This window comes from Triplophysa rosa, linkage group LG5 (genome assembly GCF_024868665.1).
Source record: "Triplophysa rosa linkage group LG5, Trosa_1v2, whole genome shotgun sequence".
Classification (NCBI taxonomy): Eukaryota; Metazoa; Chordata; class Actinopteri; order Cypriniformes; family Nemacheilidae; genus Triplophysa; species Triplophysa rosa.
In genome coordinates this window covers 28,546,399-28,561,436 of record NC_079894.1, presented here as the reverse complement: position 1 = coordinate 28,561,436, position 15,038 = coordinate 28,546,399, and the positions used below count along the sequence as shown (strand labels likewise).

Sequence of the window (15,038 nt, the reverse complement as noted above, 5' to 3'; positions counted from 1 at the left end):
AATGTAATTAACTGTTCATTTCTAAGAAACTTTCAAATACATATATTAATACGTAAGTTGAATAGAATGCGTTGCTTAATTTGTAGACTCTATACTGGCATGGAGACAATTTTATATTTTACATTTCTACTTATAAAAATATAAAAATGTAAATATATTCATATCTAGCCCAGTTCCTGGGATCACAGTTATTGGAAACCACAATCAGTTTTTCTGTCATGTCAAAAAAGTTCAATGTTATATCTTTAATTTAATTGTAAGATTTTAGTTCACTCCAAAACAGCCTGGTCACGTTACCAATTTATCATGACACACGCAGTAAACGTTTCTACTACATACGATTCATTACTTTATTGACAAAACTAGCTTTTAAACAATATGTTCTGTCACGTGTGCCTGTATTATGGACTTTGTGTACTGTGCCTTTAAGAGAGGCTCGTCAAAAATGAAAACAGTTGAGCTATGTGGACGTAACTAACTGAGGAGCGTAAACGCTTTTAGCGATCAAAACTGTGGATGTAATCCCGATGACCAGTTTTTAAGCATATTTATTGTTTACTCACTTAATTTTTAGCTTTAGCAAAGCAAACGCAGTGACATGGGGAACGGAGTGAATAAGGTACATGGCTTCCTGTTTCTGCAAATACGTTTTGAACTTTAAGTGAATGCGATCATCGGTGTTGAAATTGTGACAAACCACACAACAAAGACACGACGTAACGTTGTATTTCGTTGTAAACGTTTTATTATTAGAGGTGTTATCTAAGATGTGTTGTTTCTGCTCAGTACATTGTGCTAGCGAACCAACCTCTAACCTTAACTTCGATCGACAGACATGAATGACACATTCAATGTCAAAACATCCGGGTGATGTTACTTTTCTTGATATTTTGATTCATGGTTTTCATGAGACAGACGATAAAAAGGGCGAAAATCCTGTAGAATGAATGAGGTGCGTTACCCGAACAACCTTTTGAGAGAATGTACAAGTTGCGGCAGTAAGCAAGGACCCACAATGTCCTGGTAACCGCACAGCCACTATCTTAAATGGAACAAGCAAGCAAAGGTCAAGCATGCTTATTGCTATGGCAACCACCCACAACACGCTAGTAACGACATAGCAACGTGCTAACACCGACTTGAAACATCTTAGCAACTGCATAAAGCGCTTTTAACAATTTGTGCATGCGGTTAGCATGATCTTGGATCTTTGAATATATTCCATAGGCATCCGTGCGTGCGTGTGCAAATATATATCAATGACTATAGAAAATGTTTGAGGGAAAAGCATCCAGAACAAAGGCTGCTAGGTGCTGTGTAGGAGACACAGGCCAGCAAGTTGTCCTACATTGAGTGATTTTTTTTCAGAAGGCAGGACATGGTTTGTGAAATCAAGACTGTCCTGGTTTTATTGGGTTATGGCTTTTTATTAAATGTTTCCTCAGAATAGTTTAAAATTTGTTGACTTTTGTTGCACTCGCTATATCTCAACAAATAAAAATCGCCTTTATTCAGTTATTCTAAGTGGTCTTAAAAAATGGGGAGAATAGTTTAGGCTATAAAACATTGACTCACAGGGACTGAATTGAATAGGTGGAAGTCTGAAACTGGCAGTAAGCACACAGACACAAACGTGCACGCAAACATACTAAATACGCCGATTGCGCTTCATGTATTACCCCATCGATATAGTCTGAAATAGAATAAATTAATCAAAACATTTTTTTATTTCAGGCAAACTGAAAATAAAGTGAAATAAAAATAGGCGTTTTCTGTTGCTTGTCTTCATAATTAAATCTACTAGCAATGCTACTTCAATGAATTTTCGGGGCTATACTTTCCCAAAACATCCTCGTCTTCAAGGAGAGTGGGGCTCATGGTTGCTTAGCAACGGTAGACAACATTGTGCTTATTCTGAGGCCATGGGAGAAAAGAAGAAAGCGGAGCGGCAGCGTTTTCCGCTCATTTTTAGACATGTTAATGCCTCTTACTGTCACAAAACTCAATTCTCGCTCGCATGGTATGCCCCCGACAAAAAACTGACAGCTGTTTATAAATGTGGGGTCTGTGTCCAGCACGCGCACGTACAGCTCGAGCAGACCTCGAGCAGAGCAGCGTCTGACTGAATGGTCATCTTCAGAGTGTTTTTTCTGAGGTAAGATACTTTTTATTTAACCAGTTTCTTTGCTTTTCTAGACTATAACTTATCAAAAACCATCAATGTCATTATACAAAGCAACCTCATTATGTGACTATAATTTGTTTTCTCCTTTAGCATTTTACCTCACAAAAATAAATAACCGCCGTTTTCACACGTATTACGTTTACACAAAATTGATGGGCTGTCCTTTTGAGTAAATGAGCCACATTTTTTCCAGTTACGTTAAGGCCCACTGCACACCTAAATACCGTTTAAATCCTGCAACGGTAACGCCATTTCTATTCAGTGTCCGTGTAAATGTGACTTCTAATATATTGCTCTTTATCTTTCAGGTCATTCTGGTCTGTTCGTTCACGTCTCATTACAGTAAGTGAATATTGTAACGCTACTTGAGAAGTTTAAAGTCACTCAGATTGACCCAAACCAATTCCATGCACACACTGATGAAAACTCACTTCCCTTCCACTTCAATATGTCTGGCTGCACACCCATAGTTTATATACAACACACAACACGTTATGCATTAATACAATACGTAAAACAATAAGGATGTGTTTGTGGGGGAAAGGGCTAGCCTATTGCCCTAACGGTTATCTGTATATAATGCTGCCAAGAATTCAGTTGCCAGTTTTATCTTTATGGGGGCAGAGAACTATAGTTATCTTCTGAAATGAAATGAATGTGTAACAGTGGGGTTCATTTTCTTTTTTGCCATGGTAAAAATAATAATACATTGTCATTTAAGTAGTTTATTACGTTCATCAGTTCCTTTACCACTTTAAGCAGAATTCATCGTGGTTGTGAAATCACAAGTATCACTTAAAGGACACTTGAATAAACTTACATTTCTTCCATTTTAGCTGTAGTTTGGACCATAAAGATTGACCTTTTCAACTGTATTTGTTTTTCACAATTAATATCAGTAAGTCCATTTTGCACATAAAAAACACCCTAAAGTCCTGTTATCGTTTAAAGGAATATTTCACCCATAAATGAAAATGTTCATCATTTACTAAACCTTATGTCATTCTAAACCTGTACGTATTTATGCGGCAGAACACAAAAAAAGATATTTTGAAGAATGTTGATCATCAAACAACATTGGACCCCCGTTGTTTTACAATCTATGGTAACAAAACCACTGAGACTTTTCTCAAAATACCTTTTTATATACAGTCATATACAGTTTCAGAACGACATAATGGTGAATTAATCTATTGCTACTTCTGCTGCTAAACAGGCCTATACACAGTCTACATTTTTGCAAAAGTGGACTTAAGCTAACATGCAAATATGTGCTTGTTTTTCCAGTAGCACTATCTCCTCGATTTCAGCAAAAAGAATGGTTAGCCATTTTGTCATAGTACAATGTATAGTACAGTACAATCGAGTACAATGTAACAGGTGTTAGTTTTTTATATTTATTTTTGGCTTTGTTATTTTTGACAGGACAGTGGAGACAGACAGGAAGTGATGAAGAGGAAAGAGGGCAGCAGGATCGTGAAAGGACCGCGACCCGGGTCTTGAAATCAGGTCGCCCAAAGCGCTGTTGCACCTCATGTCTGTAGCACTATCCACACGACTGCAGGGTCTGACAGTATTTTCTGAGAGTAAACTATAGCTACAGTTTTGATGACAGTTATTTAAAATGCACAAGGCTGCATGTGGCATATTTCAGTTTCAACAGTACAAAGGTTGAATAGGATTCACGTTTCTTAAGCCGGGACACATTAAGGGCTAGCTCAGGGATGGGGAACTTTGATCCTGTAGGGCTACTGGCCTGCAGAGTTTAGCCCCAAACTACTCCAATACATACCTGCAGTGACGCTTCCAGTAATGTGTGTTTGATTAGGGTTGCAGATAAACACTGCAGGACAGTGGCACTCCAGGATCAAGGTTCCCCACCCCTGAACTAGCTGAAACATTCTAAAACTAGTCACAACACACTTCAAAAGTTTTTCTTGCGACTGGAACCGATTCCAGTCTTTGACATTCAGAAAGGGGCACATACCTAACCACTGCGTCAGACCACTACACACTTAGGGACTCTTAAAAGAGTCTTGTTAGGTGTGTGCTGCTTTCTGACTGTCAAAGACGTTCTGTTGTTTGTTGACATGTCAGATTTATTAATCTATGTACTCGTGAGTATTATATTCCCGTTTTGTCAGTAATATGACCCAAAAGTAAAGCAACCAAGATGTTCAGATTTTTCTTTTTTCAAAGGTTATGTGTTTTTTGTTTTATACTTCATGTATGGTAATGAAAACAAGAGTCAAGAAAATCATTTATTATTCAAAACGTTCAAAACGTTTTAACTTTAATGCAGTTATGCATAAGTCCGGAGCACCAAAACAGAAACGGCGTCTCTTAATGCAGTTTAAAAGTTAAAAACTAGTTAATTAATGAAAATAATCATCACAAAAATACAAAGCGTCCTAAATAACCTGATCGCGTAACAACCGCAAGCCGTTTACCTGCAGCCTCCGAGCCGCGCAGGAATGCGTTTTCTCCGCAGCCGGTGTCTGAAGTTTACTTTACAAAGCATGTGAAACAGTATAACATGATGATCACATGGCGACTCGAAAGGTTGTGTATGATCTCTACGTTATTTTCTGCAGTCTGCTTTTACTCGACCTCTGCACACGCTCGATAAAGAAACTCTGGATATAATGATTGTTGTGGTTGAAAGTATATATTAGGCCTACTAAAAAATTCCATAGCTTAATATAATGTTTGTTGTTGCATTTGTTCTTCCAATTATTGGTTATTCAAAAACATCAATATAATAACACAACAATAGCTTTTTTATTTTTGTCAACATTTCTTTTGTTTCTGTGTACAGTCTCTAGTGCAGTGGTTCTCAAACTGGGGGCCGTGGCCTCCTGGGGGGCCCCAAGATGGTTCCAGGGGGCCACAGATTTTGTGGCATTTTAGAAATATAGATATCTATCTTATATTTTGTGCAATCAAACATCAGAAAAACAACGCCACCAACCAAAAGAATTGATATTTTAGCATTGTTTAACTGAATATTTTCTTGGTTTAATTAAAAGTTTAAGATTATAAGTCTTTATTTGGGGGCCGCAAAGCAATGCACGCTACACAAAGGGGGCCTTACAACAAAAAAGTTTGAGAACTACTGCTCTAGTGCAGCCGTCATCAATATTAGTCTTAAATATTAAACGCGTTTAATACAATCTTAGTGAAGACGACTGATAACGACTGGCTTATAAATATTAAGACACCACACATTGAACGATTGTATCTGTCTAATGTAAACAACGCCTGAGGCTGACCACAAAAGAAGAGATCAGCTGTTATGATCAAATTCCATCCTAATTTTAGTGAAAACTGTTAAAAGTGTTCCTGGCTCTATAGGCGTTTTGTTTTCAATATATGTTCCTAATGTTTGTATTTTATTTTTTCAACTCAAGATATAGCCTGTGTTTTTTTGTGTTATTAAATGTTTTATGGTTTGTTCATAACATTTGCCTTATTGTATCATTTCTATTCTAAAAATATAAATATATTACAGAGACTATTTTCATATTGCCTTGCAGTAAATACAGTACATGCATTGTTGTTGTAGTTGTCAATAAAATTCGTAAGACTTTGCATACCTTTGTTTCTGGTCCAGTGATGTTTTAATGTTGTTATCGTTTTAAAGAAAGTGTTTGATCAAATATGCGTTATAGCCTTCTGTATTTACTACATTTCAAAGAGGAATAATGAACTGCAAGGTGGGATACATTCAATGCACAACCAAAAGGATGGAGACCCTTATAGGTTTGGCTGATTAGCACGTTTTCTTTTAGTTATTTCCACTTTTTTGGATGGTAAACGTGTTGGGAACACGTGCAAAAAAGCGCCACATAAGATGTGTGAAAATAACGTTATTAAAACGTCCCAGGGTGACTTAACAACGTGAAAGCAAAGTTGAAAAAACGTTTCTGTCACTTTGTGAAATCACGTATTTATAACGTAAAAAACCCCTGACATTTTGTCGTATTAAATACGTTGGATAGAAACGTTATCACAACCTTTTCACAACGTTTTTGTGTTTGCTGGGGCGGTACAACGCAATGCGGGACGGGTGGTCACCCTAATTGGAATGTTATTTTGCATCACTTCCGGCCGTATCTGTATCCCTTCTAGCCACAACCGTTTTATTGTGAAAAAACCTGCAGCGCCGGTGGTCATCCCTATAACTGACAATATATTGTACACTGAGAGAGTGAGAGAGCACATGTCAGGCATGCCATACACTTGGTTTTGCGTATTAAAAAATCCCTCAAATTGCTTTTAAGTGACTACACGCAAATCACTTAACACTTAAGTTGTGTTTTTGTATGTTTGTACTGTGTATTATTTGGCCTTAAGTTGTGATTAAACAAACTTGCTTGTGTTGTCCCAGGTTCTGCCAGACTTGTACTTGGGTAATTTTAAAGGTAAGAATGGAAATTGTTGAATCATCGAAAGAGTTTTTAAAAAGAATAATCAAATGTTTTTTTTACAGATGCCAGAGACCGGGAACAATTGGCTAAAAACAACATCACACACATCCTCTCCATCCATGATACTGCCGCTCCAATTTTACAGGTATCTAAGTATCATTTAGTAGCTTAACAATTTAGACAAGCTTGCTCTGTTGTGTACATTTTCGCTACTGATCTGTAAATCAAACCGCACAGTAATTTGCATTTACAAGTTGGATGACTGTATGTGTGTTTTCACTTTCTTGATACTTGCCTGAAAAATGCACACGCAGGTTTCAACAGTGTCCTGAATGGTGCTTAGAAATGCCAAGGCACGTTTGACAAGTTTGCATGTCTCAGTGTGAACATTACTTATTTCACCTGTACTGTGCATGTTAATTGTATAGCTCTGAGTGTAATTACCTGGCCAGGTGAGACCTGTTTTGAAGTCTTGGAGGTATCAGTTTGTACACATACGAAAGAGCTATCATGAAACAATACGTGCAACAACAAACAGCCTGATGATTTAAATCAAACAAAATAAGTAAATCAATTCTTGCTTGCATGGAATTTTTGAAGCACTGTTTAAAAAGCATCCCACAATATCCCTCTGGAAGATGGTTGAGAGAATGCCCCTAGATGTAATCCAGACGAATTCTGAAAAGGATTGTTTTGGTTTTGTTTAATTGTCTCATTCCTCTTTGTATTATTTTACATTGCTTGATGATCTACTATTATTCTTGAGAGTGGAAAACATTAATAGTAGGTGTGTCCAAACCTTTGACCATGTGTTGTTAAAGATAACATTATAATTGTATTATTAATATCCGTGTGTGTTGATAAACATTTCTATATTTCATCCCTTTGTTTAGGAGATGACTTATCTTTGTATTCCAGCAGCAGATTCCCCCACACAAAACCTGTAAGTAGGCTAAATACATATCGGAGGGCATGATTGTCGATTTCTTTTCGCCACCAGTGGGCAGCACGAGTCACTGTGTCAGACTAAAGATACACATGTATTTCATAAAGTACATATGCTTACGAAAGGTTTGGTATTTACGCCAACGCGTACTGTTTATGTTCATATGTTTTTACTGAGATCATAACCCCAATTTGTGATTTTGTTATTTCATGCCATTATGGACACACCTCGTTGCATGCATGAACTGTGTGTGAGTGCACATACACGCACACGCACACTTCCTCTTGTGGCCCTCGCAGTGCAGGAAGGAAGTTATGAGCTGAGTTCTGCAGTGATGCCTTGGTCTTGCTACGCCTTTATTTATATCCCCCCTTTACCATCAGGCCTCATGTCACTTCTCTGAGCCTGTGAAACCCAGCAATGCGTAATGTGAAACTGACCCTTTTAACCAAACTGGACAAACCCAGCCCTTTCTCATCCTGGTCCTGTCAGAAGGATGTATGTTCTGGAGGAAACGTTGTTGTATCTGCCATGCTGTTTCTTCTGTGCATGCTGAATCAAAACCACAGCCAGTCATTCTCTGCGCAGTGTTAAACAACAGCTGATTTGGGCCTGTAATATCAATTTAAGTTATCATTTGTTGATATGATCAAAATAGTATTCAAGACGTTATCCTTATATGCCTCATGCTTCGGACCGTTAAGCAATTCCATTGACGTAAATCACTCGCAGTAGGTACTCTGTTCTGTGCCTGATTACAAATGCGACTAGATCAGTTAGTTACAGTGCCTTGCAAAAGTATTCATCCCCTTCATTTTATTCATATTTATATTTTATTATATTGCTGCCTTATCTTAAACTACTGTTTTGTCATTATTGTGCATGGAGTTGTGCAGTGGTTGATGTCCTCAGGACAACATATTTTGTTGACCCCTCATAAGCCTTAATGGACCTCTCATAAGGTCTAAAATAATGAACTTGGGGGTCCCTTGGTTTCTCATTAAAACTGGACCACTAAAAACGCTAAATAATTTTTTTTCAAATTATCACTCTAAGTAAAATCCATGCATGCTAAAGCGCACCACACAGTGTTCAATGAAGACATGTATAGAGAGGTCGCAGTGAGATAGTGGCTGCGTTTATCTTAAAACTTTACAGTTAGGCTAGTATGATTTTGATTATGTACCATGTTATCTCACATTGACATTGTCAAAACAGATGCGACGCGGTACTGAGCCACTAAAGGGATACTGGTGGAAAAATTGGAAAGGGAGTGAAAATATTTTTAATCTTTTACCCTCCCCAACATTGCGTTTCTTTGCAAAGCATTTGCGTTTCCCCCAAAATATTTTTCTTTCCCTCAGAAAACTTTTGCATTCCCCAGAGATTATTTTGTGCTCCATTCTGCAAACATGAGCCCCGACTTTGACGAGAAGGCTACCCTTCTGCTTTTGCTCAAAGGAATGACATTCCTTTTTCGTATTCTGCATTGGTTCATATGGATTATTTTCATATACTTGATCTACATTATCGGGAGACGTTAAAACGCTCGTACGCTTCTGCATACGGTGACTTGCTGCTTTGGCAGCGTTGGACAGACAGCCACTATTGACTTTGACTCGTCCTCTCCGTCACGATTTTTTAAATAATATTCCAAAATAGGGAACAGCACCACATTACAATAATATAAAGAACAAGAATCAAAGGACAAGAAAATCAAAAATAAGGAAAATCTCAATTAGTAATAAAAATGGTACATTTATAATACATTTTAAAAAACGTGTTATTCTTATTGCTATCAAGATTTTACAATGAGTGAAATTTCAGCAAGAAAGATATCAAACCTAGGCAAAATCTTAATACATTTGTTTTTGTGAATTAAAAATATGTAGACTACAATGCAAAATAAAAAAATAACAGCAAGATTGATAGCATGGTCACTGCAAAAAATAAATAAATATATCTTCCCTCGTGTGGATCTCTTTTAATGGATTATCAACATTTTAAGGACATTTATGCGTGTAATGTGGTCAAATTACTATGACCTGTAATCTTTTTATTGCACATTGGGCAAGGTGCTAGCTGGGCTTTATTATGAGCATCAAGAATGTGAACTATGTGTTTATTTATTTATTATGCGTGTGGCTTAGATATCCAAATACTTTCTGAGGTCACTGTTTACATGGCAACACCTATTATCAGTGGCGTAGCTATAAGGGGGGGATGTTAGGACGATTCTAAGAGATCCAGAGATCTCCCCAGAGATCTGTTTTATTAGTAGTAACAGTACTAGTAGTAATGTAATAGAAAATATAAATGTATTATTAAATTGCAGACAAAGATTTTGGATGGTTGGTTGGTTTGTATGTTTGGTGCGTTAGGGGGCCCAACCTCATATTCTTTCATAGGGCCCAAAATTGCTAGAGTCGCCCCTGCCTGTTATAGTAAATGTGTTGTGTTGTAATATGCCACACATAATCAATTCTTAAAGGAATAGTTCGCCCGGATATAAACATATATTATTTACTCTTCTCCCATGTCATCCTAGATATATATGACTTTCTTCAGTTGAACACAAAAATGTCACATTGCCCTTGTGTTATCTTCTTATATGGGGCTCAACATGGCAAAGCTCCAAAAAGTGCATCCGTTCATCATCAAGTAATGACTACAATGGGTTAATAGATGTCTTCTGAAGCGAAGCTATGTGTTATTTAGCTATCTGCAAAAGCACGATACATTCAAATACAGTGACGTAACGCTGAATCTCATTCTAGTCTCGTGACTAGTTGCGTGTTTCGTCATATGTTGCGTGTTGACCTTGTGTGCCCCCACTAGAAGAACCATTCCTTTAACATATAGGCTTATGTTATTCCTCAACGAAGACAACAAAATCTTTCTGTTTTTGCCTCCACAGTATGCAGCATTTTAAAAAGAGCATAATGTTCATACATGAATCCCGTCTGAAAGGAGAGGGCTGTTTAGTTCACTGGTAAGTGAGAGATTTGTATTTTCCTCCACTGTCAAAATCTGTATTGCACGGAAGGCCTGTACTATTTTGTCACATATGGTTGCTTGCACCAAGACTATGACCGAACCATAAACGGAACTAAAATGCGCTCGCAGTCAAGATACCGCAAAGAACTATTTGAGCTCAGGGTGACAATGTGAACAGCTGATAACTAGGTGTCAAGTGGGAAAGGCTTTTTTTGTACTTCCCCAAACACGGTAGTAGACATCAGCCTCTGTTTGATATGAGAATATTATAAATCATATGGGTACTACTGTGGGACTGTGCCATGCTGAGAAAATCTGAGTTACTGAATAGTGTTTATTTCAAATGTTCCACCCACTCACGTCTAGTGTTTTTATATACATTTAGTAGTCCTGTCTCTGAGTTTCTTTACTTCATGTGTACTGTATTCGCCAAGGATCTAAACTCAATATTACAATGTAGGTACGCAGGTGTGTTGTTTGAAGACAGGCACTGTCCTGTATATTTGACTTGTAATGTACCACCAACCAAAATATCATCAAATATCATATTTCTACATGAAAAGGACAAATACTACATTTGATGTATCACTTATTTCTTAGTTGGTTGGTCCGCATGTTTAAAACTGTTCAAGGCTCTAAATGCTGCAGTAATGATGCAAATTACTCGTATGCAGATATTACAAGGTACTGCCATAACCCTGAGCTCAAAACAGCAGTTTAACACAACAGTTACTATTATGAGTCATCCAAGACTTCAGAAGTGTACATTTGATCGTTTTTGTTGAACCAGACGTAGTTGACCCATCATCGCTTCATCTCACCTTCCCTGTGCTACAGACATTTCTAGAATTTTTTGACAGTGACAATTGGAAAATAATTTTTTAAATATGTGAAAATGTGTACAGTTTGTGTTTATTTGCAATATATCGCAATGAATGATATAAGCTCAAAATTTACTTGAGCTAAATATACACTAAACCTTGATGCTACAAGACAATAAATATTACCACAATGATAAGCACCACAGAATTGTACAAGAACTATAAAAACAATTTGTTATCTGTAATCTAATTCCTAGATTTGGTCTCTTCTGCACTTTAAGTTTATGGCAGTGTTTCACATTTACACTTATAAAGTGTTAAATGATGTCATTCATGTCTGAAGCATAATGCCGCAGGACAAGTAACATTCCGATGTTTAAGCTTTCCTGTGGCTCATTGGTTAGAGCATGGCACTAGCGTTGCCAAGGTCATGGGTTCAATCTCAGGGGATTGCACATAGTCAGAAACAAAATGTATAATACAATGCAATGTAAGTTGCTTTGGATAAAAGTGTCTGCCAAATGGATACATTTAATGTAATACTTAAGGTTACAGGTTTGCTTAAATCTTATGAATTATTCATAAATCATCATACTGACCAATAATTAAAATGGTAACTATGATGAAATATTTGAGACGCATGTTTTGGACTTCATTACTTGACTGGCGACTAACATTTACTTTTAAATGAATGCATGTGGCAGATGGTTTTACACAATGTGACTTACAGTGCTTTCAAACCATACATGTTACATCAGTGTGTGCATTCCCTGAAAATTTACCTTGGCGTTGTATACCGCTACCAGAAAGCTTTTTACCTTTAATTTAATTTGTTTCAGTCTTGCTGGCGTTTCACGTAGTGTGACACTGGTGGTGGCGTATGTAATGACTGTGACTAGTCTGGGATGGCAGGAGGCTCTAGTTGCAGTGAAAGTTGTCCGACCCTGTGCTTCACCAAACGGGGGCTTCGAGACCCAGCTGCAGGAGTTTGAAACCACCCAACTACAGCAGGTAAATTAAGATTAAGGTGTTTATGAATGTGTCAGAGTAATATACAACCTGTGATATTAACCCAAACGTGCTATTTCAAACTCTTGAATTAGTTTCAATGTTTGAAAATGCGAATTATGTGAAAGTGAAAGTGACCTATTAGTCAGATATGGTGACCCATACCCGAAATGTGACCTCTGCATTTAACCCATCCAGAGAGAGTAGTGAACACACGCACAGCAAGTAGTCAACACACGTACACCCGGAGCAGTGGGCAGCTATCACTGCAGCGCCCGGGGAGCAAGTAGGGGTAATGTGCCTTGCTCAAGGGCACCTCAGTCGTTACCCGCCGGCCCTGAGAATCCAACCGGCAACCTTCTGGTCACGAGTCCCACTCTCAACTCAACTTTATTTATATAGCGCTTTTTACAATTTTCATTGTTATAAAGCAGCTGTACATGAGACATATTGACTATAAGCAAAACAATTAAAGTTGTACCTGTGAAAACAAGAAAAAGGTAAAAACACAGAAGACGGACATACCCACATACAAAACACTCCACACACACAATATGCACACGTACTAACACACATACATAGACACACACACGGACGCGCAGACACACGGACGCACACACACAGTCAAGCACGCACAGACACGCACGCACACACACACACACACACACACACAGACATGCACGCACAGTGAGAGCACACATTTAAGATAAAGGAGAGAGAAGCACAGGTCAAATATTAAACAGACTATAAATTCCTATATGCAATATTAGTAAAAACTTTAAAATTCTAAAGCAGCCCCCCCGGCCAGGCAAACAGTGCAAAACAGTATGCAAACGGTGGCGAGGAACCCAAAACTCTAATGGAGAAAAAAACCTCAGGAGAACCCAGGCCCAACCAGGGGATTCCAGTTCCCCTCTGGCAAAAGCTGCTGCCTCTGCACAAGCTCCAGAGAACTTGCACAACAAGGCTAAATAAAATAAATAAACTTAATAATAAAATAAATTATAGTTTAAGATTATCATTAATAATCTAATAGCATTTGAAGTTTTGTGGTGAAGACATGTCAAGAGACCGCGTCCTTCTTTATCCAGCTCTATCATCTCAGCTCTTGTCAGGTCCCCACTTCCCATTCTCCGCTCTACCATCAGGTCAGGCCATGAACTGCATCCTGCTCGCTGTGGTAACCTTGGAACAATGAGACAAGACTGGCTGAGAGTAGAGTACTGTTCTGTACTCTTTGATGCAACAAGTACATCAGTTGTGTTTTTGGTTCCGGTTGATCTAACTAATGCAGCCTAAACCCTCAGAAGATTTATATTATGGAAGAGTAGTGTATGCAAGATTAAAAAGATGCGTCTTTAGTCTAGATTTAAACTGACAGAGTGTGTCTGCCTCCCGGACAGTGCAGGGAAGACTATTCCAAAGTTTAGACTCTCTAACCATTAGGCCACGACTGCCCTGTATGTTAGTGGCATGTCCATTTAAATTACTTTTGGGTCATGTTTCTTAGTATAATTGCATAATGTAAACGTGTTAACCCATTAACCAAATCCCTATTAGGCAAATATCCTGGAAATATATTGGTGCAGAATTACTTAAAATATAAGAATGTTTCATCAGATGCATTAAAGGAGTTGCATATGCTGTATGGAATACAGTATTGCATTAAACAAAACCTCAGTAAATCCTAGTTTCTGTGAGTTTTTTTTATTAAACTGTATTACATGCATTTATTACACTGGATTATAATTATTCATGTATGTTCAGTTCAGAGAATGGCTGAAGGAGGAGTATAAGGAAAATCCCTTTAATGATGAGGAGGACATCCGTGCCCTGCTCGCACAGATACCCAGTAGTCCAGGACAGGACAGTGGACACGTGAGAGACTGATCTTGACTGTTCGTCCAATCCACAGAGGGAATACAAATCGACAAGCCATATGGCATTCCTCAAAGACTTATGTTGACTGTTATGTCAAATAAGAATATGACATGTTGATTGCGATGGCATAGCACTGTTTTTTCAAGTATGGGCACTTTTTTGTAAATAATTCAGGAAAGATTTTAATGTTTGCTACTAAAGTGATGTTTAAGGCATTTTTGTGTTCTCTTGTTCTTGGAAATTGAATACAGTTATATTGTAAAAAGTTTGATTTGCAGTGTTTAACTGAGTGAACTTTTGCATTTCCATTTCGGGTTGTCAGTTCGGTGACTTTGGTACTTTACCAATGAAACTTAAATTGATCTTAAGTGAATTATATGTCAAATTTGATTTTAGGTGAGTTAGATGATTATCTATGGAATTATCCACTCGTAATAAAAAGAAAACGTTTTCATTTGTCAACTGAACAGTAAATGCATTTACAGTAGTGGCCAAAAGTGATGTCTGGATGGCATTTCTGCATTGTATTTGCTTTTAATGACCCCCAGCTTTAATGAAACTGTCAAAATATAAGTCGTTTTGCAGAAAAATAGAGAAAAACACTTGTTTATTTGACAAAACTATTTGGCAAAATTACAGCAGACATTGTCGAATATGGAGAAATGCACAGAGAACGCAAAAAGTTCATAGAAAATAAAGCATGGGCCTACATTGACTTCAATTTGATCTGTAATTGATATTTCTTGATCCTCTCTTGTATTCATATTTTG

General features: G+C 37.6%; 1 protein-coding gene across 1 annotated transcript; it reads left to right on the top strand.

The window, feature by feature from the left end:
* Positions 1-433: 433 nt before the first annotated feature.
* On the top strand, positions 434-14,735 carry dusp22b (dual specificity phosphatase 22b). The gene is made up of 7 exons (XM_057333979.1): positions 434-619; positions 6,576-6,609; positions 6,678-6,760; positions 7,509-7,558; positions 10,479-10,553; positions 12,219-12,390; positions 14,155-14,735. The coding sequence occupies exons 1-7, from the start codon at positions 599-601 to the stop codon at positions 14,275-14,277; spliced, it is 558 nt and encodes a 185-aa protein (XP_057189962.1). The 5' UTR covers positions 434-598; the 3' UTR covers positions 14,278-14,735.
* The last annotated feature ends 303 nt before the right edge of the window (positions 14,736-15,038 follow it).